The sequence below is a fragment of the Myotis davidii genome, unplaced genomic scaffold, assembly GCF_000327345.1.
Source record: "Myotis davidii unplaced genomic scaffold, ASM32734v1 scaffold580, whole genome shotgun sequence".
Taxonomy (NCBI): domain Eukaryota; kingdom Metazoa; phylum Chordata; class Mammalia; order Chiroptera; family Vespertilionidae; genus Myotis; species Myotis davidii.
Genome location: NW_006293313.1, coordinates 2,440,942 through 2,463,584, shown reverse-complemented (window position 1 = coordinate 2,463,584; position 22,643 = coordinate 2,440,942). Strand labels below are relative to the sequence as shown.

At 35.1% G+C, this 22,643-nt stretch overlaps 1 protein-coding gene across 1 annotated transcript in view; it reads right to left on the bottom strand.

The window, feature by feature from the left end:
- RABGAP1L (RAB GTPase activating protein 1-like) overlaps nt 1-22,643 on the bottom strand; it is a 391,910-nt gene that overhangs the window by 354,548 nt on the left and 14,719 nt on the right. The window contains 6 exon segments of the mRNA XM_015566064.1: nt 6,680-6,790; nt 8,837-8,994; nt 16,062-16,236; nt 18,113-18,323; nt 18,514-18,706; nt 20,315-20,485. Coding sequence (XP_015421550.1) covers nt 6,680-6,790; nt 8,837-8,994; nt 16,062-16,236; nt 18,113-18,323; nt 18,514-18,706; nt 20,315-20,452 — 986 coding nt within the window. The 5' untranslated portion in view covers nt 20,453-20,485.

Below are 22,643 nucleotides of genomic sequence, written 5' to 3'. Positions count from 1 at the left end.
TTTTTCTATCAAGCTGTATTAGTCATTTCCAAAATTATACTTCATTAAAGCACATCAGGTTTCCTGTGGGACAAGCAGGGTCTATTAGGAATAAGGTGTCAGTAATTAGATAGATATTATTATCACCACTAACACCTAAGGCAAATAGTAAGTGTTTCACTGGGGAGTTCAAAGCATTCAACCTTCACTTATTAACTCTATAAATAATGTAGAAAGCAAATTCTAGCACACCTATTTTCTGAAAGAGTTCACAGGCTAGTAGGGGAGGAAAATAAGTAAACAGACAATTACAACCTGAGATGGTGAGTTCTCTGATAGCTGTAAATGCAGAATGTTAACAAACAGAGCAGAGACACACCCAGCATTATTTATAATACAGTAAGTAGCTGACCTGCCCAAAATTTGAAATCAAACCTTCTGAGAATGAGATGATATTATATTAATTATGCCAGCTACTGTTTATTGAATGCCTTAACTTTAAGTCAGATATTACTATATTGTTACATTTATATTTCAGAACAACCTTCTAATAACCTAATAATAAAACTGGTTTTCAATAAGTAAAAGTGATTTGCCCAAACCACACACATACTAAATTATAACACTGGGATTCAAGCTCTTGTCTATGACTCCAAAACCGCCTGGTTTTTCACACATTATATTCTGACTGCCTCCCTAGACTATCGGTAGAACAGATTATACATTCCCTGGGTGATCCTGGGCAAGTCACACACTTCAAAGTTTCACCACATTTCTGAAATACCAATATTACCTGTATACATGTTCATGAAGTTAATGTAAACTTGAAATGAAAAAAACTAATAGTGGACTAACACTGCAAACTACAGAGCAGGCCAATTATAAATTATTATTACAATTACCAAAGAGAAAGTTCAGTCTTCCATAATACCTAGTGAGCTTTTACTCAAAACAGTTTTAAACAGCTTTAACACCAAGTTAGTACCCATACCAACACCAAAAGCTCAGTGTATCTAGCATTGCTTTAGACTTAACAGTGGGCAAATAAGTGAGAAAGATAAAGATGATATGTTAATGCACTGCAATAAGAGACTAATTATTTTCAACTTTAGCTTTTTGTCCCTCAAATTATTAGGATTCTATACACCTCCATAAAAATTATGGATAAAAAATAGGAGAAGAAAGACAAAGAAAAGGAGGCAGGCTAAACTTTGTTATTAAAAATGAAAAATATGACAGAAGGGGCAAACAACCACAAACAAGAAAAGCTATAACTTAATCATATTTTTAGAACATAAACAATTTCATAAAAATTGGAATCCCAGTATGTTTCAACCTAAAGAATTTTAAGCAAAATATAGAAAAGCCTCCTACATAAAATTATTGGATTGTTTTTGCCTTACTGAAGGAATCAAGGAGAGAAAGATATACAGGCATTCCTCACTATGCACAGTAGTGTGGAACTACAATAACCTTGCAAGCTGGAACTCTGCAAAAGTTACCTTATAATCCGCGAGGGAAATATGATTGTTCTGTGATCTTTAAATACTGGTAATGACAAATTCTAGAGTATGACCACGGAAGTAGGTGATTGAGGCAGAAAAAAGGACAAGATCTTAGGACAAGCAGAAATCAAGAAACTAAGAAGCTAGATTATTAGAAAAATGATCTACATAGATGCTAAAACTGCCAAAGTTAAAATAAGCCTAATAATTAGAGTGACAGTGAGCCAGGAGCTAAATCTTCAAAGAATGATGGGAACCCCTAAGAATTTGTAGATAACTGCAGCGAGACAGGTGAGCAGACGATAAAACCTGAGAGCATAAACTCTAAAACTGGGAGTTTTTAAGGAAGAAGGAGTAACAACAGTGGAAGAAGCAAAGGCATACAAGAAAGATGCTTTTACACCTCCAGTCCACAGGTACAGGCAGTGGGAAAGAGCCATCATTTGAAAAGCAAAAGCCAGGTCCTACAAAGTGAAAGTGATATTCAGAAACAAGGTGGAGGTGGAGGAAAAAAGGAATTGTGCTGATGATGGACTATGAGTTCTAGAGTGTAGAATGGAGTGGTTTAGAAAGTTGGGCCCAGGTGAAAGATGGGGGGATATACAGAGTCATTTGGGGATTAGAATCTGAGTATTGATGAAAAACCCAGGAGTCTTATAAGGCCTAAGAGGAACAGGCAAAGTAGAAATAGATTATTTCAGTGAGGCTGAAGGTTGAGAGTAAGAAGAAGGACCTTGGCAAGAGCATGCAGAGCTCTGGAGTACCCTGCTTCACTACAGTTTGGATAGCTAAGGTGCACAAGTCAAGGGAGAGGCAGTATTACCAGAGGAATGTGGGGCTCTCAGCACCCTCTGACTGATATTGATGGGGGAGGGTAGGAAGGGAAACAGAATACATGAGTGTGGAGGAGGTTTTACTTAAAGGAGGTTTTTCTTTACATCAAGAAAAGATTACTTCTGGATGTCCAAAGACACTCCCATTTGATGAGTTTGCAAAGCTATAAAAATATCCTCAGGTGAGGATTAACAATAACAAAAAAAGAATTATTAAATGTAATAGAAAGTGAATTCTGAAAAATACCCTAAGGCCAAGGGAGTTGGGGGTCGAACGACCCTTTCACGGGGGTCTCTTAAGACCATCCTGCATATCAGATATTTACATTACGATTCATAACAGTAGCAAAATTACAGTTATGAAGTAGCTACAAAAATAATTTTATGGTTGGGGGTCACCACAACATGAGGAACTGTATTAAAGGGTCGCAGCATTAGGAAGGTTGAGAACCACTACCCTAAAGCTTTATTCAGACCTCATTAGAGAGGGTATGATGGCAACCTAGTGGAAGACAGAGAAGTTTATTGGATTGCTCAGGCAAATCTGGGCCACAAGCAAGCAAAACAACCCTTGAGGTGCAGGCAGCCAAAGTGGGCAGGCAACAATGGAAATGAGGACTCCTGGAGCCAGCTTACTGGCAGAGTGGTGCAAGACCCGGAGCCCACAGTGTTTGTGTCTGGAGGCCACAAGAAGGTCTCGCTGAGTCAGGACCAGGGCTGAGGGCTAATAGAGGGTGAGCGTGCACTGGATGCCCAGCTGGAGCGCAGCACCGTTGGATGTTCCAGAATCTTGCAGCAAGAAATAAGCACACCAGAAGCAGGAAAAGTCCCTTTCTCCTGCAGTGTCCCTCCAGCACCCTCTACTGGCACAATTTAATAGTGTGCTTGCTTGCAAAGAAGAAAGGTAAAGCTTCAACTAATGCAGACAAAAAGAGTAGATTTGGAACCAAGAGACAGTAAACTGATTTCCAGCATAGAATATAATTAAAATACCCCATCTCTTCTAATTATTTAACAGCCAGGTTTGAAATCACAATTTCCTAAACCAATAAATAAGAAATTATTTTCTTAATGTAAATTAAGAACATAAATTGGCTCACCATTATGAAAATATGGAGGTTCCTCAAAAAAAACTTGTTTTAATTTAAAAATAGATCTACCATATAATCCAGAAATACCATTTCTGGATATATACCCAAAGAAAATGAAAACAGGATATCAGAGATATGAGATATATGTACTCCCATGTTTACTGCAGCATTATACACAACAACCAAGATATAAAAACAACCAAAGTACCCATCAATGGATGAATAAAGATGACACACACACACACAGATGAATATTATTCAGCCATGATAAATAAGAAAATCTTGCCATTTGCAACAACATAAATGAACCTTGAAGATACTATGCTGTGAGAGTGGGGAATAGAAGAGATGTTGTTTAAGGGCACAAACTTGCAACTAGTAGTAAATAAGTAACAGAGGTCTAACCCACCGTATAGTGAATGTAGAAAGCAGTACTGTGGTATAATCAAACTTGCTCAGAGACCAAATTTTAATTATTCCAATCACAAAAAAATCATTACATGACATTACAGAGGTGCTAACTATCACTACAATGGCAATCATATTATAATACTTAAATATATCAAATCAATATGTTGCATACCTTGAATTTACAGTATTATAAATCAATATAACATTATATTATTAACTCTCAAGCATCTAAAATAACTATCAGAGAACAATGAAATCGTTTTGTATAATTAAACTTTGCTTTCCTAAGGAAAAAGAGATTCATCTTTCTAATAAATTTTTCTCATTCTCAGGATGTCCATTAAGAAAAGTTATTAGGATATCTGAGACTCTTGATTTGATTAAAAGATTTCATAGATACACTAACTTACATAAGGGGATAAAAGATGCAAATAAAACTAACATCTAGGCAACTTGAAGTCAGTGACTTGAGCTTCTTTCTAAATCAAACGGGAACAACTTGCCTAGGTAAAGACAAAAGTATATGCTAGGCAAATTCAGCAAAAGACCCCCAGAATGAACTAACATCCAATTAAATCAGTACAAAAATAACAAACAGCTCAAACACTACCACCTGTCTACTTTAGTGATGTCAAAATTGCTAGAAAATTGTTTCGACTGTAAGAAGAAAATAGCCCCTGATGATTTTCTTTTCAGTACCTGTTGGCTTGTAAATCTTTTCCTTAAGAAAATAATTCAAAAAAAGGTAACTGCCAGCAACGACGTTTACAATCCAGAGGTGTTAAGAATTCTCTTGACAAGACTGCCACCTACTGGATTACCTTAAATTCCAGAATTTAACATTTTGAGATTTTAAAATGTTAAATACCACATATAACCAATAAAAGACAAGGGTGTGCCCTGACCGGTTTGGCTCAGTGGATAGAGCATCAGCCTGTGGGCTGAAGGGTCCCGGGTTTGATTCCAGTCAAGGGCATGTACCTTGGTGGCAGGCACATCCCCAGTGAGGAGTGTGCAGGAGGCAGCTGGTCGATGTTTCTCTCTCATCGATGTTTCTAACTCTCTATCTCTCTCCCTTCCTCTCTGTAAAAAATAAAATGTATTTTAAAAAAAGACAAGGGTGTATTTTTTAAATAATAATAATAATTCCAAGCAGTTACAAAAAAAATCCACATCACAGGAAATTCTGCCTGTTAAATTATTATTAAAGGAAGACCATTAGCCTGAAGCAATCTCAGTCAATTTTATTTTTTTAATTTATCTTTATTTACTTAACCAGTCCATTCTATTGTATATTTATTTTATTGTTGAAAGTGTAACAGATGTCCCCTTTTTTCTCCATTTACCCCTTCCACTCTGCATCTATCCTCCAACACCAGGCCTATCACACTAGAGCAGCCGTGAGCAAACTACGGCCGTTTGAAATGAATAAAACTAAAAAAAAAAAAAGACCGTACCCTTTTATGTAATGATGTTTACTTTGAATTTATATTAGTTCACACAAACACTCCATCCATGCTTTTGTTCCAGCCCTCCGGTCCAGTTTAAGAACCCATTGTGGCCCTCGAGTCAAACAGTTTGCCCACCCCTGCACTAGAGTCTATGTTTGCAGAGCTCATCTGACAGATGTGTGAAAAAGGAAACAAAGAAACTTAACATGGATTTAGTAATATTGCAGTATATATGAACTCACAGTTGTTAGATATTATCATCAATATTACTTATATTAAAATAAGAGCAATACAGTAAGTGGTTATAAAGGTAATAATTTTTAACCACCCTAATATTATGCAAGTGAGTAGTTGGGGCTTAGATAAAATTCCTAATGATGCAGCAATATGTTATGTTTACAAAAGTGCTTTACCTCAACTTAGGCAGAGTTCACATAACGTGCTCTAAAATATGCCTTAAAATTATTCCAAAAGCAGCTTAAGTGATAATGAAGACACTGATGTTGAAGATTATTGAAGAGATTCTAATTACAGTTGTCTTATGAATGTGAGCATGGACAAAAAGCAACATTTCTAAGTTATTATTTTGTGTAATATATTTTAAATGTATATGCAAATGTTTAAATTAACCAAAAAAAATATTATGTTTGGGCATTCAATGATTTCACCTTTATTCATCAAGGTTTCTACATTCAAGGAGTTCAAACTGGGAGCTTCTCATTGGAAAAAGGAAAGCCTGTACCTTATAAATAAGTACACTATATGCCTCTAAAGTAGAGGCATATTAGACCTCTTAATCATAAAACTCCAAGATTTTTAAGTAATTACTAAAAGTTAAATTACAGTGGGGCCTTGAGTTAGGAGTTTAATTCGTTCGGAGACCGAGACCGTTAAGGAGCTCGTTAAGGAGCTCGTTAACTCAAATTACTCTGTCAACTCAATGCAAAAAATCAGCCAAGAGACAGCTGATATCTCAAAAAACTCGTTAGTCGGGACACTCATAAGTCAAGGCCCCACTGTACTCAACATCTAATACTTCTTGGCCTGTGTTATTACAGACTTGACAAATGGAAAGTTGCCTTCTGAGGTATCTGTCTCATATATAAATAAGGAATAGCAAGAAAGATTGATTTGACCAAACAGGGTTGAAGAAGTTGTTACTGAAAAAATAGTCATTTCATGTTTATTGCTCCCATTAATGAGATTTCAATGAACCAGTTATATCTAACTTATTTAAGCGCAGAAAGTATTATGATTCTCATCCTCATCTTCATTTTTTAAATGAAGAAACTGAAGTATGGTGAAAAGCCACAGTGATTAATACAGCTGAGATTCAATAGTATGTCTCTTGAAACATAATAACAATGTCAATACAAGTTTGGGGTAGCATTTAGGAGCATGCTGCTTACCTTTCAATAGCTAATTCTTTGTTAGAAAGTTGCTGCACTGTAATCACAACCTTCTTCTCTATTCCTTGCTTCAATTTGAAATAAAATTTATCTCTGTCCTTAGGCACAGGACTGAAATATGCAAAAAGAACAGGAATTATCAAAACAATATGTAATAAAATAACGTAAGATAGCCTATTGCAACATTAGAATGAGACAAGGTATTTAAGCAACAACACCCTTATTCTTAAAATGTACTAAACTCTCATCCTGCCACACAGTAACAAACTATCTATAATAATACACGTGTCATGCTAATTAGACCAGACATCCTTCCGGACAACCTTCCGGAAGCCAGGGCTGCAAGGAAAGCCTGTATCCTGGGTGCCAGAGGGACGCCGGTGCCAGCAGCCGGGGGAAGGAAGGCCAGCTCTTGCACGAATTTCGTGCATTGGGCCTCTAGTAATTTTATAATCAACAAAATCTAACAGAGGTTAAAAACAAGATTTTGTAAATGACATCATTTCAATTTTTATTTTTTAAATTTAACAAATTTAGGAATATGATTTAATAACTTGTTTTTAAAGATAGTCCCATGTCTGATTTAGCTGGAAGTGCAGTTCTGAGTTCTTTTAACATAGTGAAACCCAAGGCAAAAAAAATTAGAAGATGAGCTTACTTTTCAACATCTAGAACAGTGATTCTCAACCTTCCTAATGTCACAACCCTTTAATACAGTTCCTCGTGGTGTGGTGACTTCCAACCATAAAATTATTTTCATTGCTACTTCATAACTGTAATTTTGCTACTGTTATGAATCGTAATGTAAATATCTGATATGCAGGATGTATTTTCATTGTTACAAATTGAACACAATTAAAGCATAGTGATTAATCACAAAAACAATATGTAATTATATATGTGTTTTCCGATGATCTTAGTCAACCCCTGTGAAAGGGTCGTTCAGCCCCCAAAGGGGTCACGACCCACAGGTTGAGAACCACTGATCTAGAATGTGAGATAACTGCAATATATCCAGAAAAATATACATAAAAAATGGACAAAGTGATATAGATTGCAGCATTCTAGCCTAGGCAAGACTGAATATTCGTAAGAGTTATTAAAACAATAAATGTCTAAAATATAGGTTGTCTTATCTGAAAAAGAAAGAAACCTTGAGCAACTTATTTGACCTAGGATCAATTTCTGTATCTATAATAAACAGGTAAAATACCTACCTAACAATTATTAAAATTGAAAACAGTTAAGGCACTTACTAGTAAGTGATCATTAGAATATGACTGGTCCTACCTGGTTTGGCTCACATAGAGCTTGGAATAAAAATCCTTCACCCTGAGTGTAAAGACAAATGGGGGTGAGGAATGAATGAAAAAAAAAAAACATGGAGCCCTCACTGTTTTGGCTCAGTGGACAGAGTGTAGGCCTGCAGATCAAGAGTCTCGGGTTCGACTCAGTCAAGGACACGTACCTCAGTTACAGGCTCCTCCCCAGCTTGGGCTGGTCAGGGCACATACAGAAGGCAACCAATCGATGTGTTTCTCTCACATCAATATTTGTCTTTCCCTTTCTCTTCCACTCTCTCTAAAATCAACACAAAAATATCCTCAGGTGGGGATTAAAAACAAAAGAATACAACTGTGTCCTATTATCCGCCTATTTTTGAAATGGAAAAAACATTCTAAATATACCATAGAATGAACTGGTTAAGTAAATGATGGTCAAACCACACAATATACTACTGGTAACCATTAAAAATAATTTTGATTAAGTACATTTTAATAAAAAATTCTTATAAAGTTAAAAGAAAAATTTATATGTATAGGAATATATTTAAAAATACCTCCTAGGAATAAACAAAGGAAATAACTAAAATATTAAAAGTGATTGTCTTAGCTGACAATACTACAGCTGTTTTTTATTCTACCTTTATTATTTTACTAAGTTTTCTATAATAAATATCAAGACTTAAATATTAAGAAAATCACTTACATAAAATATTTTAAAATCAGGAGAAAAGTGAACCATATCCACCCACCAAATATTTCTTTAGCATTTTAAAGCTTTAAACGAACATTGTATAGTTTCTGGCCTCTTTATATTAGCCAATATCATATTTCAGGTACAATATCAATTTATTTTCATTCCAAATAACCTCACCTAAAGTTTCCTTTTCCATCATCTTCTTTTACCTCCAAGGAGACACTGAAGGTAAACACATCACTGTCGGGTGTAGGAATAACTGAGTCTTTAACATCAGACACTTGTCTGGAAGAACGTTTGAATGCTGTACAGAAACTATATAAAATTCTGCTTACCTAAAAGAATGAAAATGGGAGTACCATTAGGCAAGGCTTTAACTGCATTTTTATACCCTTCTCTCCTAATTCTTGGATCTATAATTTACCATAACATTTTTCTTCAGCAGATATAGTATAGGCATATATACAGTTTATAATATATGTTGTATAGTCTGTAATATTATATGTAGATGTGTGTGTGTGTGTGTATATATATATATATATGGCTACTTCTTTCGATCTGGCATTTAAACACAGTAATAAAGATATTTAAGTTCACAAAAGATCTCTATTTATTTATAGATGAGTCTAGACCTCAGGATATAGTATATTGCAACAAATGAATCGAAAGATAATTACTAGAATGATGCCAGCATCTAAACCTTCCCAATCAACACACACAAACAAGGTTTTAGCCCAAGTCGTCAATTTCTCTTTTCACTTCCCTCAGCTTCAGAGGACTAGACATGTAGGCATAGAATGAAGCAAATACTGGTTTTTGCGATAAACAAACAATAATATGGTTGTTTCCAGTGTTGTTATGCAATGTGGTTATGATATAAAGGTATTGCAGGATTCCAGAATGCATGCTGAAATGGTCATATCTATTTTACTAGTAGTAAGCCACCCTCATACACATCCCCTAAAGTGGAAAAATATCACACACTATTCCAGAAGTTATTCTTTTCCTCAGTTCCAAAAGAAGCATCATACCATCTCACATCTGTGTAAGCCTAAAGCACAAAAGACCTTCCAAATCTCTTGGGCCACTCATGGGTTGAACAAAGAAAACACGATGAAATAAGAAGGGTTTAACAAAGGTCATATTTTCAAAACCTCACATTGGGAGGAACAAGTAAAGAGACTTCTCTGGATGTTAATAAATTCTTCACTTTAAATAGAGTGGGTTCAAATTACTCACTGAATTATATTTGTCTAGGACTGTAATATTTTGTAATTTGCTTGAAACAAGAACCCTTTCATCAACAGTAGAATTTCTTAAAGTATAGGGTCTTTCCCCATTTTTCTATCTTGTTATATTCATATATTCTACCTTTTCTCATACATTCAGTCTATCACATTCAAAAACAAGTAATTCTCAAACCTCCATCAGCCATACTTACACATATTAACCTATATTACCCTAAAATGCCTTGCCAATGCCAAATTCATAGCTTCTTAAATATAAACTTTTAACTGTATAAGAATGTTTAACTTCAGCAATATCACATTGCACATAAATTTTAATATTCTAATGTGTCATCTGATTTTAATATTATATTAATGAATAAAAACAGCAAAGGATTGACATTAACAAAAACTGTAGGCCTCAAATCTTATATATTTAAAACAACGATAAATTTACTCATTCTTTCCACAAATATATTTCGAACATGTTCGGTGCACTAAGTATTATACAGCAGTTAACATGGAGCTTACATTCCAGCACATATATGAAAGCTGAATGTGCTTGAGGTAGGTGAGGACTTATTAGGTAAGCCAAAAGCAAAAATGTTTAGTCTCAACTGGATACTTATTTGACTTAGCTCAGTAATTTAAGTGTTATAGAGGAAAACAGAACCAAAGAACATGCTAAGAATATGTCATTGAATATTGTGCCTACAAAGTAAAGTGTAAACAGGAACTTTAAACTACTTTTGGTTCTTTGAGTACTCCCCACCTCCTAAGCCCCAATAAAATGTGAAGTCTATTGGTCTCTTTTTACCCATTCAACTTCAGCATATTTTTAAGAAAACACTATATGTGAAAACAGGGAAATACCTTTTTTCCCTGTTTTACATAATTTTTCAAACAGTTGTATAGTCAAACTCCAACTATATTTCTTTTTTTCTTCTCTCCTATATCGTCTATTTCACTTTCTTTGTGTCAAAGCTATCAGCAAGCCTACCACATCATACACATCAAAAAAAGTAAAAAAAAAAAAAAACTTGGCAAATTCTAAAGTAGATGGCAAGACTCAGGAATTTCTCTTTTAAAAGGTTAAGTATATGGGGCTGAGCCAAAGTAGGTAGAGAATGATGGGGGGCTAGAGGATCAAACCACACCTTTCTCTCTTTTTGGAGGAAAGACACAACAGTACATTAACATCATTAATAGCAATCAAACTGCATTTAGTCCTGAACGTATCTTACAAGTTGCTATTTCCAACAAAAGGTTAAAATCATTTGTGAATTCTAGAGTGGTAAATAAGCTGGAATGGTATCCACAGATTAGTAAGGTAGAGAGCTTCAGAAACAATAATGACCAATATTTATAGTTACTGGAACAAACCGGGTAACGAATATCATGACAAGAAAATTAACACAAGCCATGGCAAACATTTCTATATATGCCAACTATTGCATGTGCATGCGTGCACACACACACACACGCACACACACACACACAAATGTACTAGAATAGGCCTTTTCTTTGCAGAAGGCAAAAGTTTATTGACATAATACAGTACAATTTTTCCCCAGAATACAGTACCTATAGAAAGCACTAATTAAACAAACTATGTTGGGATTGTTGTTGTTGTTATTGTGTTATTGGTTCTGAAGAGGTGAAAAGGAGAGTGCATGTAGATACATGGAAAGGAGATACACCAAAATCTTAACGCTGGTGAAATTTTGAATTTTATATATATTTTTTTTTTCAGTATTTTCCAAATTCTCAAATATGTACATGTTAATAGTAAAAAAAGCCAGTCTGGCTCAGCAGACAGAGTGTTAGCCCTTGGTCTCTGGAAGTCCAGGTTCAATTCCAGGCAAGGGCATGTACCTTGGTTGCAGGCTCGAGGCAGTCCCTGGCCCTGTCAGGACATGTGCAGGAGGCAACCAATTGATGTGTCTGTCTCTCTGTCTCTCCCTCTCCCTTCCACTCTCTCCAAAAATCAATGGAAAAGTATCCTCGGGTGAGGATTAACAAAAAAATAAATAAATAAATAAAATATATCAGTAAAAACATATCCTTAGGTGAGGATTTTTTTTTAAAAAGACATTTACTTAAATAATATAGTTAATTAAATAACCTAGCCCATTTTTCAAAAATAAATATTTTTTACTAATATTGGTAAAAAAGAATCAGCTCTTTTAAAAAGACCAGGTGTCAGTACCAGTTGGTCACAAGACTTATCAGGAGGAATTACTTGGTAAATTATATAAATGTCTAACCACTACACTGTACATCTGAAACTGATATAATATTAAATGTAAACTGTAAGTGGAAAGTAAATATATAAATAAATAAAAACACCATATGTCAAGAAAATATTCACCCCAAAAATAAATGTAGGAAAATCATTCTATAAAAGACACCTGGAAAGATATGTATTAAAATTTTTAAAACATCTCGCTCAAATTTATTACTCAGTGAAAGGGGCTAAAATAAGAGGCATATCATAAAATAAAATAAACTTTTTAAAAATTTATAAAAATCTACAGAAAACACTAACAGCATAACTTCTGAATTAATTTCCAATGTAAAGTGTTTTGCTAAAATAACATCAATAAAAACCAGTGCATTAAGAATTAAGATCTTCCCAATGATACCCTTAATATTTCTCATAAAACACCTCTGAATGCCTAAAACCAGATGATAACAACCGTGCTTCTAAAATATAACACTGAGAATTGCTAGTAATGAATGATAAGTATGTTAAAACATACAAATAACACAAATATCAAAGTCTGTTTTGAAGAAAACGATCACACTGACTAGTAGAAATAAATTCTTAGAGTCAACTAAGCCTTTTAAAGTATCTTTAAGAACAGTTTTGTATAATATATCCATAAAAATGTAACAAAAATAGGTGCCTTCTTGGCTTTTTTCTCTATGCTTTCTGATATTTCACTTTTTCAGCAGAAGCCTAGCCCATCATTCTCCTGTACAATGATCACCGGCATCAGGATTCTTTGGGCTGGATCCCAGATCTTTCGCCACAGATCACTGAGATTCGCTCCAGCAGAGTCCTGCAGAAGAACATCTAGGGTGTAAGGCAAATGTGCTCTAAATCTCCTGTGGGGTTAGAACCCCTAATCCTTCTGCCACATGTCCAAAGAGGCCATCACCTTCGCCAGCTTCCCCTCTGCCACAGCTGCTGGCTGCTGCCTGTGGGACTATATGGTGAAATAAGAGCATGACAGTACAGCTGGTAGGGGTAGCCATGTTGCTTTTCCTACTTGAAAAGACATCTTCTTGCCTTAACCTACTTCTTCATAGCTTATCCGGGGACTCTGAAAACAAAAGAAAACAAATTAATTAGCAACACTGCTACATAGTACATATTTAAGCAATAATAATGTCTATCACATGTTCCTAAACTATCTTTGCCAATTGTTTGTGCTCACCAAGAGAGCCCAAATACTAAGAACTAAAGTTGTCCCTTCACCACAGAACAAGAAACTTCTGGGAACCAAATAACCTAAAAACTGGTAGATGTAAGAAAAAAACTTTAAATTAATTAAAGGGTAATTATTTTTTTGAGGGGAGAGGAAGATCTTCTATAAAAGCATGGGTAAAAACCAAAGGCAGGTGGGATGCAAACTCTATGACCAATCAATCCCTTTATAAAGCATAAATGAATGACAAAAATCCATATTTGCCTGCTACAATATTAAAGCAACAGAAAAGTTGTTACTGAAATTACATGGGGCTTCAGAGTCAGAGACTTCCATTGGAAACCCAGCTCCATCCTCTATTCTCTTAGTCTCCAGATAAGCAAAGGGCAACTACATGTGCCAAACAAACCAGAGCACTTCTGAGAACACAACGGAGTGCCATTAATAATACACCTGGAGAAGAGGGATAAACTATGACTGCCCCAGGCAAGAAGGAGCATGAGATCACCAGTTTAAATAAATACTATCTATGTCATGGACATGTGATGAGTATGAAGTGCTCAACATTGTGCCAGGCATTAGCTCTATATTTACATGAGGTTATCTTTGTTTAGAAATGATGTCCTTTCTTCATAAAAATTTTTAAATTAATTTATTTTAGAACGAGAGGAAGGCAAAGAGAGAGAAAAAGAAACATCGATTTGTTGTTCCACTTATCTATGGATTCATTGGTTCATTCTTGTATGTATCCTGACCGGGGATCGAACACGCAACCTTGGCATATCGGGCAAATGTTCTAACCAGCTGAGCTGCCCAGCCAGGGCTAGAAAGGATGTCTTGTAATAAAGTTTAATGACAATTTTGTATTCTCCTTTAAGCAATGAATTTTACCACCAATGTCCTATAATGTAACACTTTGAAAAGTGTACTCTAAAAAATAATAATACATGGAAATAAAAAAAATACATGGACATCACTTGCTCACCTGCAAAGTACCAAATATTCTCTCTAGAAATACTATTAATACCATATCCAAAATGGTAAGGGTAAGAATTCCCCAGTTTTATCCATGCTTTCTCACTGTTAAAGCTCCAAAAAATGACAAAGATGCCTTGGCAGTGTGGCTCAGTTGTTTGAAGCATTATCCGAAGCACCAAAAGGTTGTCGGTTCAATTCCTAGTCAAAGCACATTCCTAGGTTGCAAGTTCGATCCCTGGTAGGGGCGCATACAGGAGGCAACCAAAATGATGTTTCTCTCTCACTCTCTCTCTGTCTCTCTCTCAAGTCAATGAACATGTCCTTGGATGAAAATAATAAAAAATAATAAAAAATTAAAAATTTTAAAAACCTCAAAAATGACAAAGATTTCCCCACCCATAAATAAGTGGATGCTATAATCCAAAGAGAGTTTCATACCGTCACAATTAAGAAGAATGCTGCAGCCAGGTCCCTTTCCACTTCCTTTTGCCGCAGTGTTTCTGCCTCTCCAAGCAGCAGGTTTTGCAACTCTTCAACTTTCACTTCCTTGCTGTTGAGTGCCAATTGTCCAGAAACCACACAGGGATATTAAATGGTGGATGCCAACATGAAATGCCAGCACTCTACCATCAGAGTGTGTGTGTACATAAATGTTGGCTGAAATAGAATCAGAACTACTTCTCACACAGGCATGGATTCTGACAGAGAACTCTATGGCTACAATCTAAGTTACATGTGTCTGTGCATGTTCATTTTGGTGTTCAGGAAATAAAGACTGACATCCCCCTCATGCTTAGTATCAAACACACAGAAATCCATATTTCTATGAGTTTACATGTTGTGGCCAGAAATAAGCTCTCAGAACTCCTGTAATACAATGTTTGTTTACGCTTCATGGTAAAGAGCAAAGACAATAACTACAGCTTTCAGCATTTTCTGCTGACAATTTATATTCCCCAAAGCGCACACTCTGGCGACCTTGCTTATCCAAACCCATTGATTAAAGCCTAAGTACTAAAGTTCTAAAAGTGCAATTTCTTTTTAATTAACAGATGTAGAAATGAAGGAAATTTCCCCATGTATTTACCAGCCATTTGATTCTGAATTATTTCTCCAGTCTTAGAAGAAACCACCACTTAAGAATGGCTAAAAGGAACTTCCTGGCCCCTTCAAAGGCCTCCAAGTTGACACTCTGCTATATGTGAGCATTTCTATTTAATTAGGCCAGTTTTCTAGAGCCAAAGCCAGCCGCTAAGTGGATGTACGTAAAAAACAGTCTCTAGTGAAACTACAGAGCTCTATGAAATCACTTTAGTACAATATCCAAGTGCAAGCAATATGCAACCATCATGCGCAGCAGACGAAAAGGTATTGTTAGAGGCAGTTTTTCAAACCACATGGACCAATCAACTTGGGCAAAATAATAAAAAGGTGCAAAAAAAAATCCCTCTTTCTAACTAATCCTGAGCAATGACTACCATGGTACGGTGGGAGGACAGCTCGTCAAGTGGCCTTCTCCTGTTACATCTGTTAGGCTGAGTGTGCCCCATCTAATAATACCACTTTCCTGCATAGTTATAAGATTTGACTTTTCCATATTCAGTTCTATGCCAGTAAAAATATGCTCTTTCTCTTTAGAAATATACTCCAATTTTATATAATATGGTACATACTCATACATTCAAATTTATGACTAAGATTAGGGCTCAAAAATACTACTCTAATTCGTCTCCTTAGCCAATTGCTACAATATATTATACTTACTGCCTCTTTAATTTCACAGGTGAAAACGTGTATCTGAAATTCTTCGGAACCATGGGAACTCTCTGTAAATGCAAAGCAATTGCTCTCTGTTGTCCCATCATGTCCACGTGCACAGAACAGCACCTTATAGATTGGAAAAGATGCTATCTCCACATTGCTGGACTGATCTATGATTCTGCAGAACAGTGGTGGAAAATGAAATAAAATATTAACTATCAAAGAACAAAAGCAAATAGTTTTACCATGCCAATAACATATAAACATAATCATCTTAAAATCACAAAATAAACTGGTACTAATAATGTGAGAAAACCATTAGTCTTCATATTCTTGCTATATGTATATAATGTATAAGCACACAAATTCTTCACCTTCTTTTGACAATTACTTCACTGTTATGTTTCCTATTATCTAATTCACTTACTGCCTGTCACCCATCCCAAATGCTAGTCTTGTTCTGTTACAGGAAAAGGAAAAGAAATGCCAGCACAGAATAGCATAGACGATCCAAAGGGAGTTCATTTCTACTGAGAGCAGCACCTGTAAGTTTATCCAAGCCCCAGGTCACTGTTCACCTGAGACCTCTTTTATCACAAAAATGGTCAGAGTGGTTCCACAGATCCAATTAACAGCAGAATTTAAAAGGTATAAGGAGAGGAAAAAAAAGAAGTATAAGGAGTCTGTGGAATTTAAGAACAAATTATTCTATGACTTTCTCTATACAAATTCCAAGCCCTAGATTGATCTAAAAATTCAAGAACATTGCAGGGTCTCAAACTGTGAGACTGAGGGGTATCCACTAAAAACAGAGGCAAGTCAAAGCACTGGGTTTGTCAAGAAGTATTTGGTACTTTGAAACTAAACAGGTAACATTAAAAGGCATTTTGATATTTTTAACAGTTATACAAACAATATATCTACAAAACCCTTTTCTGAAAAATTCAAAGCATTTTTACCAAAACCTTGCAATTTATATTGCTATTTTAGAACTTAGCTAACATTTTTTTCACATTCTAAACTTTAGAGAATGATGAAAATCGGGAAGAGTTTGAAAAAAGATTAAGACAACTTTCGGGGAATATTATAGGTTTAGGATACATTCAACCTAATTTCCTACAGCTGGCACACTTAATTGTTCATTCAGCAAATATTTGCTGAAAACTTGGACCAGATACTACTCTAGACACTGAAGTAACAGCAGGGAAAAATAGAAATACCCTGCTCCCATGGAGCTTATGTCTAGTGAGGAAAGTAGACAATAAACAAATAAGCAAGTAAGTTGTATATAATGTCGAGTCAAGGAAAAGTGCTATGAAGGAAAAAGAAAAAAACAGCAAGAGAAAAAATATAATCACAGGTGTGACTGAAGGCCACTGGAAGGCTGAATGTTGGAGTAACATCTGATTTACATGTAAAGAAATTCAAGGTTCACCCTAGCTGGTTTGTGGATAAAGTGTCAACCTGCGTACTTGAAAGGTCCCAAATTCGGTTCTGGTTAAGGGCACATGCTGAGGTTGCGGGCTCGATCCCCAATAGTGGGCATGCAGGAGGGAGCCAATCAATAATTCTCTCTCATCATTGATGTTTCTAACTCTCTCTTCCTCTCCCTTCCTCTCTGAAATCAATAAAAATATATTTTAAAAAAATAGAAATTCAAGGTTCAGATGACATAAAACATTATTACTAATTAAGCATAAGGAAAAAAACCATTTTGCTTCTTTCCAGTCTGATGAAAAGAGCTTAAAATGAAGGGCTCACTCCCAATTTTTTGACCCACTGTTAATGACAAGGTGGAGGCATGCTATTAGGCTCTTCAGAATCCAAAAACAGAATTACATGTATTTTATAGTTATATTTCCACTTATATTCTAAGTATAATTTTGCACATGCCCTTGCAAATAAGGAACACAGTCTAAGCCTAAACATGCTTCCTTGCATTACAGAGTAAAAGTGAATTAACAGTAAGTCCTAGGCTGATTTATGAAATAACATCATCACCATCACACAAAATCTGAAATATGTCTAAGAGGAGAAGGGGGATTACAGCTCACCTCACAGAACCTTCTGGAACATTTGGCACATACAGAGTAACAGGAAAGGGGTACTGACTCGAAGATTTCATAGTTGCCATTGCCCGTAAAGCCTCTACTTCATTACGCGGGGAAGAAACCTTCATACATCCTAAGTAGGTCAGTTTGTTAAATAAAACACTATCTTCTTCCGGCAATCCACTTGGAGAAGATGGTCTGAGTGCAGAAATTTCTAAAGAAAAAAAAAGCACTCAAAAGTCAATGCAAAATTTCACAGAAATATAAGAACCAAAGTGGGAGCTCTCAACCAGCACTGAAAAGCTGGTGGCCCTGATCTTAAAAACAAAGTTAACAGGCTTTTTAAATTTTCAGTATCACTTTATCCCACTTCTCCTATGGTTTGTATGAGTTCAGAACAGTACCTGTATTTGATGGATCCAAAATTAACTGAAGAGATGGCTTATTTGTTTGGCTGGCTGAAACACCTCCAAGCGAATGGTCTGAAATCTCACTGGAACTTTGACGATCCACAAGAAGGCTGCCTTGCCCTTTTTCAGAATCTCTCAAAATCTCTTCCATGGCTTTTTCCAATTGTTCATCACCATTAGAAACTATCTACAGACAAAGCAAGACAATTCTGTTTCAATCATATTATGGTTCTGGAGCTGAATGAAAATATTTCACTTCTAGAAGAAATTAAAACAATCTAAATATTTGTTTAAATATAGTTAACTTAACATCAAGAATTTATACAGTTTTACCTAATTTTACTAGATATAATACAAAATCCTGAATTACAAAAACAGCCAAACTAGAAGATTATTAGTTTCAGAAAAGGATTTCTCAGAAAATGCTTCAGGCACTTTCCAAGTACATCTGATCTGAGAACTTGTTTATAGAGATTTTCTTTTCTTATTATTTTCTTTTTAGTATTTTGTAACATATTCCAGAACCAAATAATCTTAAATGTACGGGTTTTAGGGAAAGCCTGATAAGTTTAAATAGGCCACAGTCTACTGTGATAGCATTTAAAATGTCATACTTCTTATCATAACATAAACATATTTCTGATTTTTTTAAATATATTTTTATTTATTTCAGAGAGGAAGAAATATCCATTATGAGAGAGAATCATGGACCAGCTGCCTCCTGCAAGTCCACCACTGGGGATCAAGCCCACAACCCGGGCATGTGCCCTTGACTGGAATGGAACCTGGGATCTTTCAGTTCGTAGGCCTATTTCTGATTTCTTTATAAATTTTGTGTTCTAGCTGGCAAGAGGAGTGTTGCTAATTTCTTTATATTTATGTTAACTAAGGTTTTTCTTAAAAGCAGAGAAGACACAAAACCTAAGTAATAAATAACATCTTAAATACATTAATACTAAAATACATATATTCAAAGAAATTTAAATAGTTATTTGTTTAAATAGAAATTTAAATAAATTTAAATAAAGCTATTGGTTATTTTAACAAAATTATAAAACTATATCTTCAACATAAGGTAAAATGGGTATTTAATAACCTGATTTTTATATAATTTTATTAGATTTGTATACTAATATATCTTTGATGCCATAGTTTAAATTAAACAAAAATCATTTAAAAAATATGTAGCAGTTCTGACTACCTTCTCTACTCCTGTTTCTAGAAGATAGCTATGCAATTCTCATGCATATATACCTGGGTTTGCTTGTTTTTTTCTTTGAGTTAGGAAAGGCAACACAAAAATGAAAAAGGAAAAGGAGCATAACCAAATACAAACACTAAAAATAAAAGACATATATTTTTAAAATATTTAAACAAGGCAACTGTTAAATCACATACTACAATGTTACCAGCTGATTTGAGGTCATAACGAAAAAAAAGTGAAAGTAAACATAACTATTTATATAATCAACTTAACCCAGTAGTAAGAGAGATAAAAATATTCAGATAAATTACATTTATGTAAGATTTAACCATTAAGTCTAGTTCTCAATTATCCTTTCTCTTTCTCCTCGTCTATTCCTTCTTTCTAAATTCCGAATTAAAAGATAAACAACCAAAAGCAAAAAATTTCAAAAATATACAAACCAAATAATAAGCCTCTAAATACATCAAACATTGACTCTATTCTCACAGTCAAAACTTGAGAAAAACCTTTGGATTTTATACATCTCCTTTCACCTAGTTAAAAAAGCCATAATTTAAAATAGTATCGTTTGTAGGAAAGAAAAACTACCTTCAGTTCAGGTTTTTCTTCATCTTTTGTAGAAGTATCATCTGCATGCTGAGGAACCAAAACAAATTCTTCACTGTTCTGTGCAGCCACAGAATCTAATGACCCAGTAACCTTCTGTAAGGAAGCTCTGACCTCCATTTCAGTCCTACAAAAATCTCTTCCCACATCCACCTGGTGAAAGCCACAAGGATTGAAAACAAAAACAAAAACTATTGAATAAAAACATGAACTGATCAATCCTCAGCCTTTAAAAATGGCTCATGTGAAGAAGAATTCTTCTCACTAGACAATTATCTCAAAACTAAGGAAGCTACCCTCTTGGACTGGGCCACATAATGGAAATATACTCTCTTCGCCCTGAGTTTCCAGGCTAACAGAACCATATTGTTCCCTGAAAAACAATATAAACCCGCCCATATCTCAACTACTACTGTTTAACTATTTTTCTCCTAGAAATACTATTTTTATTGTTTTTAATAAATAGAGGAAAAATTAAGCATGATATTAGAAGTATCTACAAATTCACACACACAAAAATATATTCACAGAATTATTTTGTAATTAAATCTAAATGTCTTAAAAAACGTATCTCCTCAAGACCATATATAGTACTTTCAAAAATATTTTGTTACTAAAATTAACTAATATACAATTCAACACCCTAAGCCATATATCTTTTTTTTTTCCAGACACATTACCATTTATGAGCTGGGGGGTGGGATGGGGGTGTTGGTGTCAAAGCTTTCACATTGCATTTATGTAGCAAACAATGTTACAGTGATCAAATACAGTGTACTTCTATTTTCTGGATAGATCTCTCCACCACAGAAACTCAACATTCTCCAAATATTCACACTTTAACTCAACATGAATATTACTACAAGGCAGACACTGCACTCAGCACTGGAGTTACATGAGTGAACAGCCTGCTCTCCTGGAGCTGACATCTAGTGAGAAAACAAGCAATGACGCAAATAAGGTAATTCCAAATCACTCTAAAGCAGTGGTTCTCAACCTTCGTAATGCTGCGACCCTTTAATACAGTTCTTCATGTTGTGGTGACCCCCAACCATAAAATTATTTTCGTTGCTACTCCATAACTGTAATTTTGCTACTGTTATGAATTGTAATGTAAGTATCTGATATGCAGGATATGTATTTTCATTGTTACAAATTGAACATAATTAAAGCATAGTGATTAATCACACAAACAATATGTAATTATATATGTGTTTTTCAATGGTCTTAGGCGACCCCTGTGAAAGGGTCATTCGACCCCCAAAGGGGTCGCGACCCACAGGTTGAGAACCGCTGCTCTAAAGGCTATGAAGATTATGAAAGAGGTTAATGTGACAAAGGGTAGCTTAGCTGTAAGGAGTGTAGGGACAGCTGTAAGTAAGGTGGTGGGAAAGGACTCTCCAAAAGGGTAATATTTGAGCTGAAACCTCAAAGACAATAAAAAGGACCTGCTCAGTGACCAAAGAGTAATATGAAAAGGGATAAAACAAGTAAGCCAGGGTTAAATAGGAGAGGACCATGTAACTATAGTAGCCTGCTGATCTAAGCCTAAATTCCCCCAGAAATGTTCTTTTTCTCTTTCTAATTCGGTTACTTTGTTCATTGCAGCATATAAATATGGCTGCAATATCTCATTTTGCCATTAGGTGACACTAACACCATTACTCCTGGCCCTTAGAAAAAAAGTACTTGCAGCTTCAAGTTATACTTTTAAAAAAATTTAATTACTTCCCAACTTTATTTAAAAAATCAAAAATTCCACTAATATCAAAATAAAAAATAATTATACTCCTAGGCTAACAAGATAGCCATCATTTATTTGTTAGACATGCTAATATCCTTCTTTTTTAAAACCCTTCAAGTACATTCATCTGTCCTCTCAAAGTTTTTCTTATTTTGTATATTATATGTTTCTAAAAATGCAGTATGTGTTAGCAGCCATGTCTTTACCCTTCCAGATTGCCCCATGAATCCTTGATTGCCAAGACACACTCCAGGTATTCTTTGTGTGGCCAATCCTTCTCCAAGTCCTTTTCAGCTGCCACTCCTCTACTTAATATCTACATGTTAGAAATTCCCCAAGTTCAGGTCCTGAGCTTTTTTCTGATTCCTTGCCACACACTATAAGTAATATCTCTCATTGTCATGAATTTAAATACTACCTATATGCTGACAGTGTCCCAAATTTCTACTCCAACCCAAATGACTCCTCTAAATTACTTATTTGGAACCCATGTGGAATTCTCAGTAATGCAAATGTGATCAAAATGGAATTTCTAATGTCTTCTCCAAACTTGCTTCTCATTCAGCT